Here is a 16,086-nt window from a genome sequence, read left to right as displayed (position 1 = left end):
CTCATCAATGCCTAGTCTCTAAGATGGTAGATCTTGTCTCACTATGAAATAATTAAGGGGGCTATAAGCGTTTAACTCTTTTTTTGTACTTAACCCCGCTTTTTGCAATAGCCTACCAATCCTACCATGCACTCTGCTAAACCCGAATAGTCATTTTTAAAACTATTAAGATAACAATCAATAAAGAAACAATAAACAAGAGAGAACTGGAAAATGAACAGGAATGTCAGAGAGCAAATTCTTAAAAGGGGCACTAGAGAAATGTGAATTTTTTAAAAATCTCGTTAAAAATAAGACACTTTAATTTTCCAACCAACTTGCTTCAATGGGGAAAACTTCATGGTCATACTCGAGCTTAAATTTATTTCCTGTAACATTGGATCATTGACTGTCTAAGTTTTTCAAGTACAAAACCAAAGCTGTCAAAATTTTGATCCCTCAGACAGAAATGGTGAAAGAGAACATGCGTAATTTACCTCAAGTAGGATAATGATGCCAGTATGAATTTCAATTAGCTAGATATCAAATTTCCATCTTCTAGTATGATGAAGAAAAGCTAAACTGCAAGCCTGTCTTCCCTCTATCATGCTCTTCTTGTTTCAGTATATAGCAGTAGTTGATCTGAAGTTGAAATGAAGAAATCAGATAAGCCCAGCAAAATTGCTAAATTAGACAGAACAATCCATAGGAAAACAGGGAAGGGGATCCTGGAATGTAAAATATGCAAAACATATTTAGTGATCCATGGTCCCATATTTTTTCATGTCTCACTAAATAAGGAAACTTCTAAAGTTATCTTATCAAAGAGGTTCTTGCCTCTTGGAAGCATGAATATAATATCAGACAAAGTTCTTAAGGCAGATGACAAACCTCCATCCTGAATAACTTAGTTGGTACAATGACTCCGAATCCTGCTGAAGCTCTAAATGATTCACGGAATTTCTGGTAAGAGAGGTCTCGGAATGCATTTTCAGTTAATTTGTTAAGGCTTCCAGTGCATGCAAATGCATGGCCATGGATACCAGCTTCTCGAAGGATCTTCAATGGAAGATCAAAAGAAAGATCAGCAAAAGCAGTAACTGCAAGGTCTCCTCCGACAAAATCCATTCCAGAAGAATCAGAACTTTCATCATTTCCACCTTCTCTAACTAGCCTTCTTGGCTCAGCAGGGCCAAGTCCCCTTGATTTAAAACCAAAGATAGATGTTGGGCCTCCCAAAGAGCAGACTGGAGAAGTATTACCACCCAGGAAAAATCTATCAGGCAGATATGAAGGCATGTTCATGAATCCAGTTCCCCATGGAAAAAGAGCACCAGCAGAAATTCCAATGTTTAATGCAGCATTGTAAAATCCAAAAGGTAAAGCATAGCGAAAATCAAACTCCTGTACACAAAATCCAGTTCCTCATGTCAAACATTGCTAGTAAAGCACATTACATGCTGTCAAGTATCAAAAGACAAGAAACATGAAAGGTAGAAGTTTATGACTGAGAGAGGCACTCTTAGCATCACAATGGCATTGTTCCTAAAAATAAAAAATTGAGTGTGTTGATTATTTATGTTTTGGGTGCGTAAGGTTCCTTTTCCATACACGAAACTTTGATATCTAGAAAAAGGTAAATGTAAACAATTTAACAATGGATATCTAAGTTTGGCATTCAAAACTAAAGCATATGAACTCATAAGATTGCAAGCAACAAATATGATAATCAATGAACAAACAAAAGCTAGAGTAAAATAAATGAGGTTAGCAACACTATGATTTATGGAAACCATACTAAACCTGACGAAGAAAGCGTAAACCCCGATAATCTGGTACAAGGCCAGATATTTGTGATGTAGAAACAAATGCATATCCTTCTGTTGGTCTCAAAGGAGAATTTCTTCTGTCAATCTTAAAAGTATACTTCAGAACTGAGAGTAAACCATGTCCAAGCTGCCTCCTTACAGTCCTAGAGGCCATTTGCGATGGGTCTGTCAAAGTTCGCCAAGAGATATTGTATGCTAAATCATGGTTTTTGGATGATAACAGGCCAAGAGAAAGGCCTAATGCTCGCTCTTTGTAAGAAGAAAACTTCAACCAATCTTGAGAGAGTAGTGATAGTCTAGCAGTAACAGGAGTTATTAACCTTTTGAACCTAGGTAAAGATACACCAGCACTGATCTCTGATGACTGGTCCCAACCATAGGCCAAAGAACCATCCCATAAATCCCCATAACCAAAAATGTTTTTCAACTTTAACGATCCTTCAAGTGACCAGCTTCTAGCCTACAAAAAGAATTTAAAAATTGTTAAATCACATTGATAGGAAATGCTATAATTCAGGCATAAACTGACCGTAAGAAACCAAAAAGGTATATTGGACAGGAACAGAAAAGAAGTCAGTAACTACTAAATACAGTACATAATAGCATGCAGATATAATCAAGACAATTGTAAACAAAATAACAAATGACATCAAGTATACAAAAATAATCTACATTATTTTAGTAAATAATCAGCAGGGAAAATGCTTTAGATTATATGCAAAGCGGATTTGCAACTGCCTCTTGAGTTTCCCATAAATCTAACAGTAATCAGAAATTGAATAGAATGAATTTGATCAAAGATCTACATGAAATTCCATTGCAACCAAAATCACATAAAACTTCAGGACAAATTTCATCAAAGATCTACATTATTTAAACAAACAAGTGAATTTGATGAGTGAGACCAGACATACTTTATTGAGATGGAGTATTAAATTGCTTACTAAGACTTAAGCTCCTTCTCAAAGGGCAAGGATCTTCATATATACAACTTCATTGAGTATTGCTTGGATTATGACATATACCGCTTTGATAAATGCATTTTGATACATTCACTAGTCATATTGTTACAAAGTGCCAATCACAATGGCATCCTGAGTTTACTGACAGACCATGCTTTCAAGTGGTATGTCAACCTTCCAAAAAAAACTTGATTTTCACTATAATATGCACAACCAGTTTCAGTAGCTTTCTTGAGGACAGAACCAGTTCTAGTGTCTTCCAGGCAGATTTTGTCCAAATTAGAAAGTTCTAAAAATATATAATGAGGGGGCTAAAGTTACAATGTCAATTGCCAAGCAAATATTCCATATTCTGAGTTTGTTTTACTTGCCTCAAGGTGGACTTGCCACATGCCTGAGAAAGAAGTTTTAAGGCAAGGTACTGAATAATCTAATCAGATTAAGATGTAATGTTGAGAAATAAATAACATATTTTGAAATTTGAAAATCTCTAAAGTCAGATTTTGATTATTTCTGGTTCTTTAAGTAAATCTCTTGTAATCACTATTTTTTTTTTTTAAATGTGCTTTCTCATGTTACAAATTTTATCAGAAGAAAATATGCCACACTACCACAGTATCTGGATTAATACGCCAAATTCTTAGTTAATATGGACATTTCGAGATAATAAGTAATTACAATGCCACGGCCGTATGAGTGAATTAGACTAGGGAAAAGCCAATCTATCTAAATCGCAAAGTAGATTACCTCCGGCTTCGAGAACATTCCAATGCTTCCGGTGATGGGGTTTTCGGCTTCAATAACTTCGACAATCACATTGGCGGTCCCGGGGAGCTCCGGCGGGCCGGCATCCAGAGTAATATTGACGGAATCGAAAATCTCGAGGCGTTGAAGCCTAGCATTGGCTATACCGGAGGCCTGGAGCAACTGCTGGAGCGTAGTAGCGGACTTGAGGAATTCCACCTCCGCCTCGATTAGCGAGTCCTTCGTCTTGGAGTTCCCTTTGATCAACACGTCGTGGACTCGCACCGGCACTCTCTCCGACGACAATCGCCGGAAGAGGCTCTCCATCCTCGACTTGTCGGCGCGCATTCGAGACTCTTCGCTGACCGCCTCCGCTTCATCTTCGTCCTCCTCTTCGTCTTCGTCGATTTCCTCGTAGTCATCCTCGTCGCCGCCGCCGCCGCCGCCGCTTGCCGAGTGAATCGACTGTGTTTGGTTTTCTTCGGAAGGGTCAGCCATGAGGAATTACGTTGACAGGTTTCGGGGTTTTTTGTGCGTGGGATTGTTGTAGCGGATTTCACTGATGATGACGTGGGAAATTAGTAAATAATTAACCTATAAGCAAATGAGCAATGCTAATTGGACCTTCAAATTGAAAAAATAAAACTAAAAATAAATAGACACTCAAATTTTATTATTTTTTAAATGTAAGTGACATAATTGTTACTTATTCTTAGCTTAAACATCTAATCATCACGTGTGAAAATATCGACTAATATTTTTCATTATATAGTGTCTAATGTGATTAATACGGTCGTTTCCGCAAATATTTATGGAGAGTAGGTCGGATCGTACATGGATCATTGAATCATCTGTTTGTTGGTTTAAGTTGTTGAGCTTGGGAAAAGGTGACAGTGGGTTAGAGGGTCTCGAGCTGACAATAGTTATGTAGAAAATGTCAAAAGTTCCTCCCTCTAATATTTAATGAGGTATTTATAGGGGAGTAAAGGGAACACATGCCGGAGGCTCGTCATGCGGGACACGTGTGCCCCATGCACAAGGAAAGGTCGGAGGCTTTGCTAATTCCTCCACGTGTACTAAGGTCATCGACACCCTCGTTTATGCTGCGATCGGGAATGACTAAGGGAATAAGGCTCGGCTTTCTAAGTGGAGAAGGTCGGGTAGTTCGTCTCGATCTAAGATGGTTGGGGCAAACCAGAATGCGAAAAAACACTAATGCTGACTAAGCCCTTGCTCGGTCCTCTATACTCCGTCAGATTGGTTGGCTTTAAGGTCGGTAAATGGTTGGGTCTCGAAAATCCATCCGGATACTGAGCAAGTATGTGGTGGGTACAGATAAGCAAGGTCAAAGAATATTCCATTTCGGTGTTGCTCAACAATTTTTTTTTTAGATATTGTATCAAGCATGACTTATGACTAATACAATTTTAAACAAAGGAATTTAGGTTTTTTTTTTTTTGGGTGGATTTGTCATGGCTAATGTAAATTTAAAAAAAAAAATTAATATAGATGATGAAAGCTTGTGATTGTATAAGTATCTGAACCAATGGGAATCGAACTTGTGACCTCTCACTTAGAAGGGCCACAATTATGCCACTTAACCATAAAGTCTTTGGCAATCTTCCCCATGTCTAGACATCAAGATGAAGAAAGCATACTATCTTTTTCATCTTTTTTTTCATCTTATTAGTCAATTGTCACATTTAATAGCCATATCTTCAAATATTGTCACGTGTGATTCTAAATTAACAACTATGAGTTGTTGTCTTTTTTTGTTTACAAGTCAGAGTGTTTATTTGAAAATCTAATTACATAAAACAAAAACAAAAAATAAAAATAAAAATTGCATCTTATTTGACACATATCCCAAAGCTATAAATTGACTTTTACTTTGAGTCTTGACTATGTTATAATATAGTATTTGCTTGTATTAGTGTAGGAGTTCCTTTAGGACTATATTAATTGAAGCATGTGTTTCATCTAAACTAAAAGCCTAAGCTGATAATTGGATTGCACATTTATTTTTATATATTATATGCTCAACACTTTGAGGTTTTGCGTAAGGTTGGCATGGAGTATTGCAAGCCGTTGGCAACTCCTATGCATGTTTCGAAGTCTAGTACTGCTGAGGATTCTTTGCTTGATGATCCTTCGTCCTATCGACAACTTGTTGGTTCCTTGATGTATATGTTGGTCACGCGTCCTAAAATTTCGTTTTCTATTAATCGTATGTGTCAGTTCATGCATTGTCCTACTCAACAGCATTATGCTGCTTTGAAGCGGTTGCTTCGTTATGTTAAGGGGACACTTGATATTGGTTTGCGATTGGCAGGATCGTTGGCCTCAACTGTTCATGCCTTCTCGGATTCTGATTGGGCTGGTTGTTAGATTGATAGGAGGTCTACTACTGGTTTTGCTATCTTTCTTGGTTCCTACTTGGTTTCTTGGGTTTCTAGGAAGCAACGCACCATTGCATGTTCCTCTACTGAAGTTGAATACAAGGCTCTAGTTGATGTGGCTACAGAGGTTATCTGGATTCAGTCCTTAGTTTATCACTACACTCTGTTACTGTCCTTTGGTGTGATAATATGAGAGCGACATATTTGCGTGCTAATCCTATTTTCCGTGCACGGACGAAGCATGTGGAGATAGATTATCACTTTGTGCGCGAACGTGTGGATGCTGGTGAGCTAAAGGTTAACTTTCTTTCTACTAAGGATCAGGTTGCATATATCTTTACTAAACCTTTGCCTGGGGCGCGGTTTACTGATTTGCATATCAAGCTAGGCGTTATGCCTTGCCCACCGTGTACTTGAGGGGGTGTATTAGTGTAGGAGTTCCTTTTATGACTCTATTTGAGTTTAGTATGTTTATAGTAGGGCTCTTCTTCTACTTATTATTATTGTCTTCCTCTATGTAATTGTTAACTAATCAGACTATTGAATATATGTGAATTCATTCTTCTATCTCTCATCGCTTGGACCTGTGAAAATGTAATTAAATAATTAAATAATACTAGAAGGAAGTAGAATTGTTTAGTGGACGAAGAAATATCAATGGGCTTTCTTTTAATTATAAACTTATCAAAAAAAAAAATCTAAATAGATCACCGAACTACACGTGAAAATGTAATTGAGTCATCTAACTCAAAAAAATTGCAATTAGGTCATTGAACAATCAAACTCCTACTGTGTTCGTCTTCCGACGAGAGACAATGAGGGGGAACGGGGGGGGGGGGGGGTTTCAATGAGCCAATTACAAATTTTTAGTTTAATTATAATTTTGCATGTAGTTCGATGGCTTGTTTAAACATTATTCTGAAAAAAATATTTTAAACTAAATTTACAAAAAATAAAAAAATTGTTTGACTAGAATTCTAGAAATGAAAAATTGAAGGACTAAAATGATATTAATATAAAGATTTGCCCTAGGCCTGAGACGCAATTAGCGCTCTTTCAAAATTCAAATTTGTATTTTCACTCTCACTCACTCTGCTTTCAACACTACGATCCTCTCAGCGATCGCCGGCGCATCAATGTCGGGGGGCGACACTCTGTACAATAATCTCTTCTCTTCAGTCATCTCAGACATCAAATCCTACGCCGGCAGAGATCCTCTTCTCCCATGGCTCCGGTAACGCAGCCCCATTTCAATCAACGCTCTTCTCTTTTACCACATTTCATTTTCCGCTGTCTTAGATTTAGGTTTAATAGCTTAATATATAATATGTTGTTTGATAATGTTTCTAACAGAGGGATTAGGAAGATGAAGGAGTCTCTTCCTCCACAGGCTCTTAGGGAGAAGCTCCCTAGATTTCTGCAGAAATGTGCGCAGACTTTTGAAACTGATAGGCGATATTCCAATGATTTGCGGTACCTTCGCGTTTGGTTGCAATTGGTAAATCATTTCGTGAAAAATGAAAATATCCACTTATTGAGTGATAGTACCACTGATCATCTTGTGTTGATTGCGAAATGGAAACTATTAGGGTTAGATTTCGTATAAAAATTAGCTGAAGATATTTTCACGGTCAAATTCTTTTGTCTTTTTTTTTTTTTTTTGAAAGCTATTCTGTTGTCTTTTCTTAGATGGATTATGTGGATGACCCGAAAGCAGTGCTAAGAAGCATGGAAATGAATCGAATTGGGATGAAGAATGCCCTATTTTATCAAGCATATGCGCTATACTACGAGAAGATGAAGAAGTTTGAGGCTGCTGAGAAGATGTACCATTTAGGTGTGCAGAAGTAAGGAACTGCATATTCTTTGCTTAATTGATGATTGCATTTTTCTACTTAAAAATCTACTCCAGAAAGACTGTGTTAATAGTTTTTTAATATTTAGATCTATTTCACTTTTCCATGAACAGCCTTGCAGAACCTCTTGATGAGCTGCACAAGTCATATGACCAATTCATTAATCGCTTAGAGAAGCATAAGAACAAGAAAATTCAGGTTCTTCATATTGATGATAATTTTTATTAAGATCTTTCTAAATCCTAAGAGTCAATTATATTATAACAAGGGCATATCTCTTGCAGCGCCAGGAACGGAAAATTATGAGCAGGCTTCCTTGCACTATTAGTGTTCCCCTGAATGATAAAGGCACCAAGGAAAACAATGAGAACTTGCTCACAACTGAAAACACTGCTAAGATTGGACATGACCTGCAAGTGAAGGAAGTTAATCATCAGAATCTAGGATTAAATCCCAGAAATATGGGGGGTTTTGCTGGTCCATCCACAGACAATGGAGCCTTGGATGATTTCAGCAGGAAACTTTGTGTTAAAGAATCCAATGACCACAGAAAATTTTCTGGCGAAGATACTATTGTGGTTAAAAAATTTGTAGGCAATGCCATTGTTGGGAAGTCTGATTTTGAAGATGCTAGGCATCATGGTCTGGTTGAACCCACAATCAATACTAAAGAGGCTATAAATGCTATCAATAGCATGTTCCGTGAGCCACTAGAACCATCATTTGCTGTCAAGAAATCTACTCGAAGCCAACCAAAAGTTGATCCGGTGTCCAACAATGGATTTGAGATATATGTTGATGAGAAAACAGTTGATGGTGTTCAGCCATCAGACCAAATATTGACAAGTGGTGCATCAACTTCAGGAACTGCTAGAATTGGAACTCAGCAACCTCTGCAAGAGCCATTTCAGATATATGTTGACGAAGACGAATATAATGATGAAAGCAATGATGCCATGGAGGGAGTTTGCAGTGATAGGTCCAATCACAATAAACTCCAACATTTTACTGGAAGCACTAGCATTCCAAATGAGGTTGTTAAAGGCTTTGTATTTCCTAGACCTAGTGATGCTGTTTCAGAACCACTGAAAGATCATGATACTGAGAGGCCACCTCAAGAAAGACTACGCAGGGAGGACACAGTTGTTATTCGATTTGTAGGTTCCACCATTTCAGATGATTTAGAAGTTGAGAATGCTTGCCATCATGGCCTAGTAGACCCCACCATTAACCTGAAGGAGGCTATGGCCGATATAAATAGCATGTTTGGAAAACCAATTGAGTTTACAAGAAAATCTCGGGCAAAGAAACAGAACACAGCAAATAAAATGGAGGGGGACACTGCTGGGTTTATGATACTTCCTGATGATGATGTAGATCATAGTCAAGAAAAGAAGTCTCAGCTAAGTTCATCTTTAAGAGATAACCAGCCAAAGTACCAGTTTTTACCAACTAAAATGGAGGGAGACAGTGGTGGGTTTCTGATACTTCCTGATGATGAGATAGATCATCCCCAAGAGAAGAAGTCCCAACTAAGTTCAACTTTGAGGCGTGAAAATGATCTGTTTGAGAAAACGGTGTGCACTAAAGAGGCAATGGATGAAATCAATAAAATGTTTTCTATGCCGTTGGATTTCTAAGAGCATGGTAAGTCCTATATTCTCCATCTTTATAGATTTATACCCTGATTGACATGTATACTAGACAAATTTTTACTTGACCATAATTTTCGTGGTAGTATTACACACTGAGAAAGGGAGGGGGTGTAATGTACTAATGTAGACTTGATTATATTGAAAAGAACAGAACAATAGAGCATGCTCGATTACAGTTGCAAAATAAAGGTCATACACTGTTACAAAATGCAGATTAATTCTGGTAACTTAATGGATAGGAGAAAGGTGAAATATTATTTGGCACTTAGTTTGCTTTAGGAGGGCAGTAAGCTGGTCGAAAGGCCAAGGGTCCTGCAGTATAAATCACAGCCTCATAATCAGGTCGAACTATAGTTTTGTCTTCATATCTGAGAGGGGCACCATTCAGTCCATCATTGACATTGGTGAAAGTGCTGCAGTTTTCAAGAGGCGATGACACTAGTTTCACTTTGCAAGAGTGGAGCGGATGGTCCAAGAAAGAATGCCCCATCTTGAAGCCTTTGAGCTCTGCATAGAAGTAGCCATTTTCATCTGCTTCAAACGCCTTATAGAAACTCACTCGTCTCCTGTAATCTTTGCAGATCACACTAACTTTAGCCTTTGCAATGGCCTTTGCTCCGGTGAAAGACCACGATCCATAGCTATCACAGCTCTGGCAGTAAACCAGACCTTCAACCACTGCATCAATGGGCTTCCCTGCTGGCTTGGCTGGAGCGTGTTCATACGCTGTGATCATCGGGATGGCAAAAGAGACCAGCAGCATTGAGATGGTGAGTAGTATCAGTTGGCAGCTTGCCATCTTTCTTGGATTAGATCCAACCAAGCTTTTTGGGGATTCTTGGTTTAAGACTGTTGTGTTGGAGTGTTGCTGTGTGGAGTCATTGAATTGAGGTTTATATATAGCTGATCTGCATGCAATATTGCAATAGCAGTTGTGGTTTCAAACAGACGTGAGCTGCAGTAAGCTGCATTTGCTTCCTTAATTATTGCTAACGTGACTTCCACCTGCAGGTTGGTGAAGTCTCTTTTGATCCATATAACTATTTATTAATTTTGCATTATTTGCATAGCATATTTAGGCTGATGCAAGTTTCTACGTGCATGTCACTTCTACCTTGATGTCCCAAGTTTTTTTTAAAGGTTTTATGTTGTTTTGTTTTTCTTGAAACACACTATCAAGTTCAATAAATATGGATATGTTAAACCATAATGAATAAATATGTTATACTTGTCAAGTCATACATTAAAGTTATAGAAAAGATAAGATATTCGTTAAACCTGATATTGTGTTAGGTCTAGNGGGGGGGGGGGGGGAGTTTCAATGAGCCAATTACAAATTTTTAGTTTAATTATAATTTTGCATGTAGTTCGATGGCTTGTTTAAACATTATTCTGAAAAAAATATTTTAAACTAAATTTACAAAAAATAAAAAAATTGTTTGACTAGAATTCTAGAAATGAAAAATTGAAGGACTAAAATGATATTAATATAAAGATTTGCCCTAGGCCTGAGACGCAATTAGCGCTCTTTCAAAATTCAAATTTGTATTTTCACTCTCACTCACTCTGCTTTCAACACTACGATCCTCTCAGCGATCGCCGGCGCATCAATGTCGGGGGGCGACACTCTGTACAATAATCTCTTCTCTTCAGTCATCTCAGACATCAAATCCTACGCCGGCAGAGATCCTCTTCTCCCATGGCTCCGGTAACGCAGCCCCATTTCAATCAACGCTCTTCTCTTTTACCACATTTCATTTTCCGCTGTCTTAGATTTAGGTTTAATAGCTTAATATATAATATGTTGTTTGATAATGTTTCTAACAGAGGGATTAGGAAGATGAAGGAGTCTCTTCCTCCACAGGCTCTTAGGGAGAAGCTCCCTAGATTTCTGCAGAAATGTGCGCAGACTTTTGAAACTGATAGGCGATATTCCAATGATTTGCGGTACCTTCGCGTTTGGTTGCAATTGGTAAATCATTTCGTGAAAAATGAAAATATCCACTTATTGAGTGATAGTACCACTGATCATCTTGTGTTGATTGCGAAATGGAAACTATTAGGGTTAGATTTCGTATAAAAATTAGCTGAAGATATTTTCACGGTCAAATTCTTTTGTCTTTTTTTTTTTTTTTTGAAAGCTATTCTGTTGTCTTTTCTTAGATGGATTATGTGGATGACCCGAAAGCAGTGCTAAGAAGCATGGAAATGAATCGAATTGGGATGAAGAATGCCCTATTTTATCAAGCATATGCGCTATACTACGAGAAGATGAAGAAGTTTGAGGCTGCTGAGAAGATGTACCATTTAGGTGTGCAGAAGTAAGGAACTGCATATTCTTTGCTTAATTGATGATTGCATTTTTCTACTTAAAAATCTACTCCAGAAAGACTGTGTTAATAGTTTTTTAATATTTAGATCTATTTCACTTTTCCATGAACAGCCTTGCAGAACCTCTTGATGAGCTGCACAAGTCATATGACCAATTCATTAATCGCTTAGAGAAGCATAAGAACAAGAAAATTCAGGTTCTTCATATTGATGATAATTTTTATTAAGATCTTTCTAAATCCTAAGAGTCAATTATATTATAACAAGGGCATATCTCTTGCAGCGCCAGGAACGGAAAATTATGAGCAGGCTTCCTTGCACTATTAGTGTTCCCCTGAATGATAAAGGCACCAAGGAAAACAATGAGAACTTGCTCACAACTGAAAACACTGCTAAGATTGGACATGACCTGCAAGTGAAGGAAGTTAATCATCAGAATCTAGGATTAAATCCCAGAAATATGGGGGGTTTTGCTGGTCCATCCACAGACAATGGAGCCTTGGATGATTTCAGCAGGAAACTTTGTGTTAAAGAATCCAATGACCACAGAAAATTTTCTGGCGAAGATACTATTGTGGTTAAAAAATTTGTAGGCAATGCCATTGTTGGGAAGTCTGATTTTGAAGATGCTAGGCATCATGGTCTGGTTGAACCCACAATCAATACTAAAGAGGCTATAAATGCTATCAATAGCATGTTCCGTGAGCCACTAGAACCATCATTTGCTGTCAAGAAATCTACTCGAAGCCAACCAAAAGTTGATCCGGTGTCCAACAATGGATTTGAGATATATGTTGATGAGAAAACAGTTGATGGTGTTCAGCCATCAGACCAAATATTGACAAGTGGTGCATCAACTTCAGGAACTGCTAGAATTGGAACTCAGCAACCTCTGCAAGAGCCATTTCAGATATATGTTGACGAAGACGAATATAATGATGAAAGCAATGATGCCATGGAGGGAGTTTGCAGTGATAGGTCCAATCACAATAAACTCCAACATTTTACTGGAAGCACTAGCATTCCAAATGAGGTTGTTAAAGGCTTTGTATTTCCTAGACCTAGTGATGCTGTTTCAGAACCACTGAAAGATCATGATACTGAGAGGCCACCTCAAGAAAGACTACGCAGGGAGGACACAGTTGTTATTCGATTTGTAGGTTCCACCATTTCAGATGATTTAGAAGTTGAGAATGCTTGCCATCATGGCCTAGTAGACCCCACCATTAACCTGAAGGAGGCTATGGCCGATATAAATAGCATGTTTGGAAAACCAATTGAGTTTACAAGAAAATCTCGGGCAAAGAAACAGAACACAGCAAATAAAATGGAGGGGGACACTGCTGGGTTTATGATACTTCCTGATGATGATGTAGATCATAGTCAAGAAAAGAAGTCTCAGCTAAGTTCATCTTTAAGAGATAACCAGCCAAAGTACCAGTTTTTACCAACTAAAATGGAGGGAGACAGTGGTGGGTTTCTGATACTTCCTGATGATGAGATAGATCATCCCCAAGAGAAGAAGTCCCAACTAAGTTCAACTTTGAGGCGTGAAAATGATCTGTTTGAGAAAACGGTGTGCACTAAAGAGGCAATGGATGAAATCAATAAAATGTTTTCTATGCCGTTGGATTTCTAAGAGCATGGTAAGTCCTATATTCTCCATCTTTATAGATTTATACCCTGATTGACATGTATACTAGACAAATTTTTACTTGACCATAATTTTCGTGGTAGTATTACACACTGAGAAAGGGAGGGGGTGTAATGTACTAATGTAGACTTGATTATATTGAAAAGAACAGAACAATAGAGCATGCTCGATTACAGTTGCAAAATAAAGGTCATACACTGTTACAAAATGCAGATTAATTCTGGTAACTTAATGGATAGGAGAAAGGTGAAATATTATTTGGCACTTAGTTTGCTTTAGGAGGGCAGTAAGCTGGTCGAAAGGCCAAGGGTCCTGCAGTATAAATCACAGCCTCATAATCAGGTCGAACTATAGTTTTGTCTTCATATCTGAGAGGGGCACCATTCAGTCCATCATTGACATTGGTGAAAGTGCTGCAGTTTTCAAGAGGCGATGACACTAGTTTCACTTTGCAAGAGTGGAGCGGATGGTCCAAGAAAGAATGCCCCATCTTGAAGCCTTTGAGCTCTGCATAGAAGTAGCCATTTTCATCTGCTTCAAACGCCTTATAGAAACTCACTCGTCTCCTGTAATCTTTGCAGATCACACTAACTTTAGCCTTTGCAATGGCCTTTGCTCCGGTGAAAGACCACGATCCATAGCTATCACAGCTCTGGCAGTAAACCAGACCTTCAACCACTGCATCAATGGGCTTCCCTGCTGGCTTGGCTGGAGCGTGTTCATACGCTGTGATCATCGGGATGGCAAAAGAGACCAGCAGCATTGAGATGGTGAGTAGTATCAGTTGGCAGCTTGCCATCTTTCTTGGATTAGATCCAACCAAGCTTTTTGGGGATTCTTGGTTTAAGACTGTTGTGTTGGAGTGTTGCTGTGTGGAGTCATTGAATTGAGGTTTATATATAGCTGATCTGCATGCAATATTGCAATAGCAGTTGTGGTTTCAAACAGACGTGAGCTGCAGTAAGCTGCATTTGCTTCCTTAATTATTGCTAACGTGACTTCCACCTGCAGGTTGGTGAAGTCTCTTTTGATCCATATAACTATTTATTAATTTTGCATTATTTGCATAGCATATTTAGGCTGATGCAAGTTTCTACGTGCATGTCACTTCTACCTTGATGTCCCAAGTTTTTTTTAAAGGTTTTATGTTGTTTTGTTTTTCTTGAAACACACTATCAAGTTCAATAAATATGGATATGTTAAACCATAATGAATAAATATGTTATACTTGTCAAGTCATACATTAAAGTTATAGAAAAGATAAGATATTCGTTAAACCTGATATTGTGTTAGGTCTAGTTAAGAATTATTTTATTAGTGGGTAACTCCAGTTAAGTTGGTTATGTTGTTGACTTAGTAATTACATGGTTAAATTCCTAACGGGAATGACCTATTGGCCTCTTTGGTTTGAGCAAATTAGTTATGGCCTATGGGCAATCTAGGTTAGTTTACTTTCTTATGGTTACTGACTATGATTACAATGCGGGATTTACCGAGAGCATACTCTCAGGTAGTGATTGCGGGTTTCTCTCTTCACTAAAAAAAGAATTATTTTATTATAATTGTTATTATATAAAGCTATAGTTAATAACCAAAAAAAAAGGAAATTTTTTGATATTGTGTGTTGAATCTGAATTATGTTTTTGTAACTATTATTATTATTATTATTATTATTATTATTATTATTTAAGATTAATGGTAGATTTGTGTACTTCATCTTTTGGTTGTAGATTCAATGATTCATAGTGAATATCGGATTAAGTGGACAGGATTTATTCAACTTTTATTGGATTAAAGTCTTTTGCAGAATCTTGGTTTCGATTTCTGACAATGTTAAAAACCGATTTAATAATTGTCTGACAAAAGATGTTTGTGTCTTTATTTATTGATGATGCGTCTACATTGCGGTTACATTAAATTTGTTCGTCGTTGACGTTGACAAATTCACAACCACACACACAAAAAAAAAAAAAAATCGAATTCGGAGAAAATCAGTTCAAATGGTTTTTATTTGCATGAATTATTATTATTATTATTATTATTATTTTTTCTACCACCTCCAAATATTTGAGTTTAGACTGTCCAAAGTTGAGATGTTTTCAACCTCATTTAGAAAAATCCTTGATATCTAATAATTACATCAAATTTTAACTAATTCACTATCAAATAATGGTTAGATCTCATTTAGAGGATTTTTTTTTTTTTGACTCACGTTACTTTATACCTAAAACACGAAGTCTTGAACTAGAAAGTTTATCTAAATGGACACAAATTGACATATAGCTCTGTTTGGTAACATAGTTAACTTATCAGTTAATTTTGACATATTTGACCACTATTAATTGTTTTACTTAGTTAAATATTTAATATAAGTATTTTTTGTAACAATTCATTGCTCCAAAAAGTTATTCAAATAAACTTTTTTTATCAGCTTTTTAAGAAAAATCATTTTGTATATAATCAGCTGTTAGCTAATAACTAATTTACCAAACATCCGTTATTAATCAAACGCCCCATTATTTAAGTGACAAATAATACATTCCACATGAAAAGTAGTTATTTGCTTAACAACTCTACATCCTTTTCAAATGTAGCTCCTTTATTTTGACTCAGTAAACTAAAAATGAAAATTGCATTAAAAAAAAAAAAAAAAAAAAAAAAAAAAAAAAAAAAAAAA

General features: G+C 37.1%; 6 protein-coding genes across 7 annotated transcripts; 3 read left to right on the top strand and 3 right to left on the bottom strand.

Annotated features, from left to right (window-relative positions):
• Nucleotides 1–207: 207 nt before the first annotated feature.
• Nucleotides 208–4,042, bottom strand: LOC116021183 (sorting and assembly machinery component 50 homolog B-like). Of its 2 annotated transcripts, XR_004098934.1 has the most exons (5): nucleotides 3,518–4,042; nucleotides 1,783–2,268; nucleotides 871–1,383; nucleotides 477–621; nucleotides 208–368 (listed from the first exon to the last, which is right to left on the bottom strand). XR_004098934.1 is itself a non-coding variant. In XM_031261794.1 (4 exons), exons 1-4 carry the CDS (start codon nucleotides 4,010–4,012, stop codon nucleotides 538–540), a joined length of 1,578 nt encoding a protein of 525 aa, XP_031117654.1. In that variant the 5' UTR covers nucleotides 4,013–4,042; the 3' UTR covers nucleotides 227–537. The 2 variants fall into 2 exon arrangements, 1 of the variants encoding a protein (XP_031117654.1); XM_031261794.1 differs by having other exon boundaries at nucleotides 227–621.
• A 1,542-nt stretch (nucleotides 4,043–5,584) lies between these two features.
• Nucleotides 5,585–5,902, top strand: LOC116019633 (uncharacterized mitochondrial protein AtMg00810-like). The gene has a single exon (XM_031259909.1). It carries the CDS (start codon nucleotides 5,585–5,587, stop codon nucleotides 5,900–5,902), a length of 318 nt encoding a protein of 105 aa, XP_031115769.1.
• Nucleotides 5,903–6,996: 1,094 nt separating this feature from the next.
• LOC116020869 (probable inactive serine/threonine-protein kinase bub1) lies at nucleotides 6,997–10,173 on the top strand. The gene is made up of 6 exons (XM_031261426.1): nucleotides 6,997–7,147; nucleotides 7,267–7,411; nucleotides 7,603–7,760; nucleotides 7,883–7,967; nucleotides 8,054–9,416; nucleotides 10,006–10,173. The coding sequence occupies exons 1-5, from the start codon at nucleotides 7,050–7,052 to the stop codon at nucleotides 9,407–9,409; spliced, it is 1,842 nt and encodes a 613-aa protein (XP_031117286.1). The 5' UTR covers nucleotides 6,997–7,049; the 3' UTR covers nucleotides 9,410–9,416; nucleotides 10,006–10,173.
• On the bottom strand, nucleotides 9,595–10,223 carry LOC116019631 (pistil-specific extensin-like protein). The gene has a single exon (XM_031259904.1). The coding sequence runs from the start codon at nucleotides 10,221–10,223 to the stop codon at nucleotides 9,690–9,692; it is 534 nt and encodes a 177-aa protein (XP_031115764.1). The 3' UTR covers nucleotides 9,595–9,689.
• A 758-nt stretch (nucleotides 10,224–10,981) lies between these two features.
• Nucleotides 10,982–14,158, top strand: LOC116019500 (probable inactive serine/threonine-protein kinase bub1). The gene is made up of 6 exons (XM_031259724.1): nucleotides 10,982–11,132; nucleotides 11,252–11,396; nucleotides 11,588–11,745; nucleotides 11,868–11,952; nucleotides 12,039–13,401; nucleotides 13,991–14,158. Exons 1-5 carry the CDS (start codon nucleotides 11,035–11,037, stop codon nucleotides 13,392–13,394), a joined length of 1,842 nt encoding a protein of 613 aa, XP_031115584.1. The 5' UTR covers nucleotides 10,982–11,034; the 3' UTR covers nucleotides 13,395–13,401; nucleotides 13,991–14,158.
• On the bottom strand, nucleotides 13,580–14,208 carry LOC116019629 (pistil-specific extensin-like protein). The gene has a single exon (XM_031259903.1). It carries the CDS (start codon nucleotides 14,206–14,208, stop codon nucleotides 13,675–13,677), a length of 534 nt encoding a protein of 177 aa, XP_031115763.1. The 3' UTR covers nucleotides 13,580–13,674.
• Between the last annotated feature and the right edge of the window lie 1,878 nt (nucleotides 14,209–16,086).

The sequence above is a fragment of the Ipomoea triloba genome, chromosome 5 (assembly GCF_003576645.1).
Source record: "Ipomoea triloba cultivar NCNSP0323 chromosome 5, ASM357664v1".
Taxonomy (NCBI): domain Eukaryota; kingdom Viridiplantae; phylum Streptophyta; class Magnoliopsida; order Solanales; family Convolvulaceae; genus Ipomoea; species Ipomoea triloba.
Note: the sequence above shows the minus strand (reverse complement) of the source record. Positions and strands in the feature narration are given on the sequence as shown.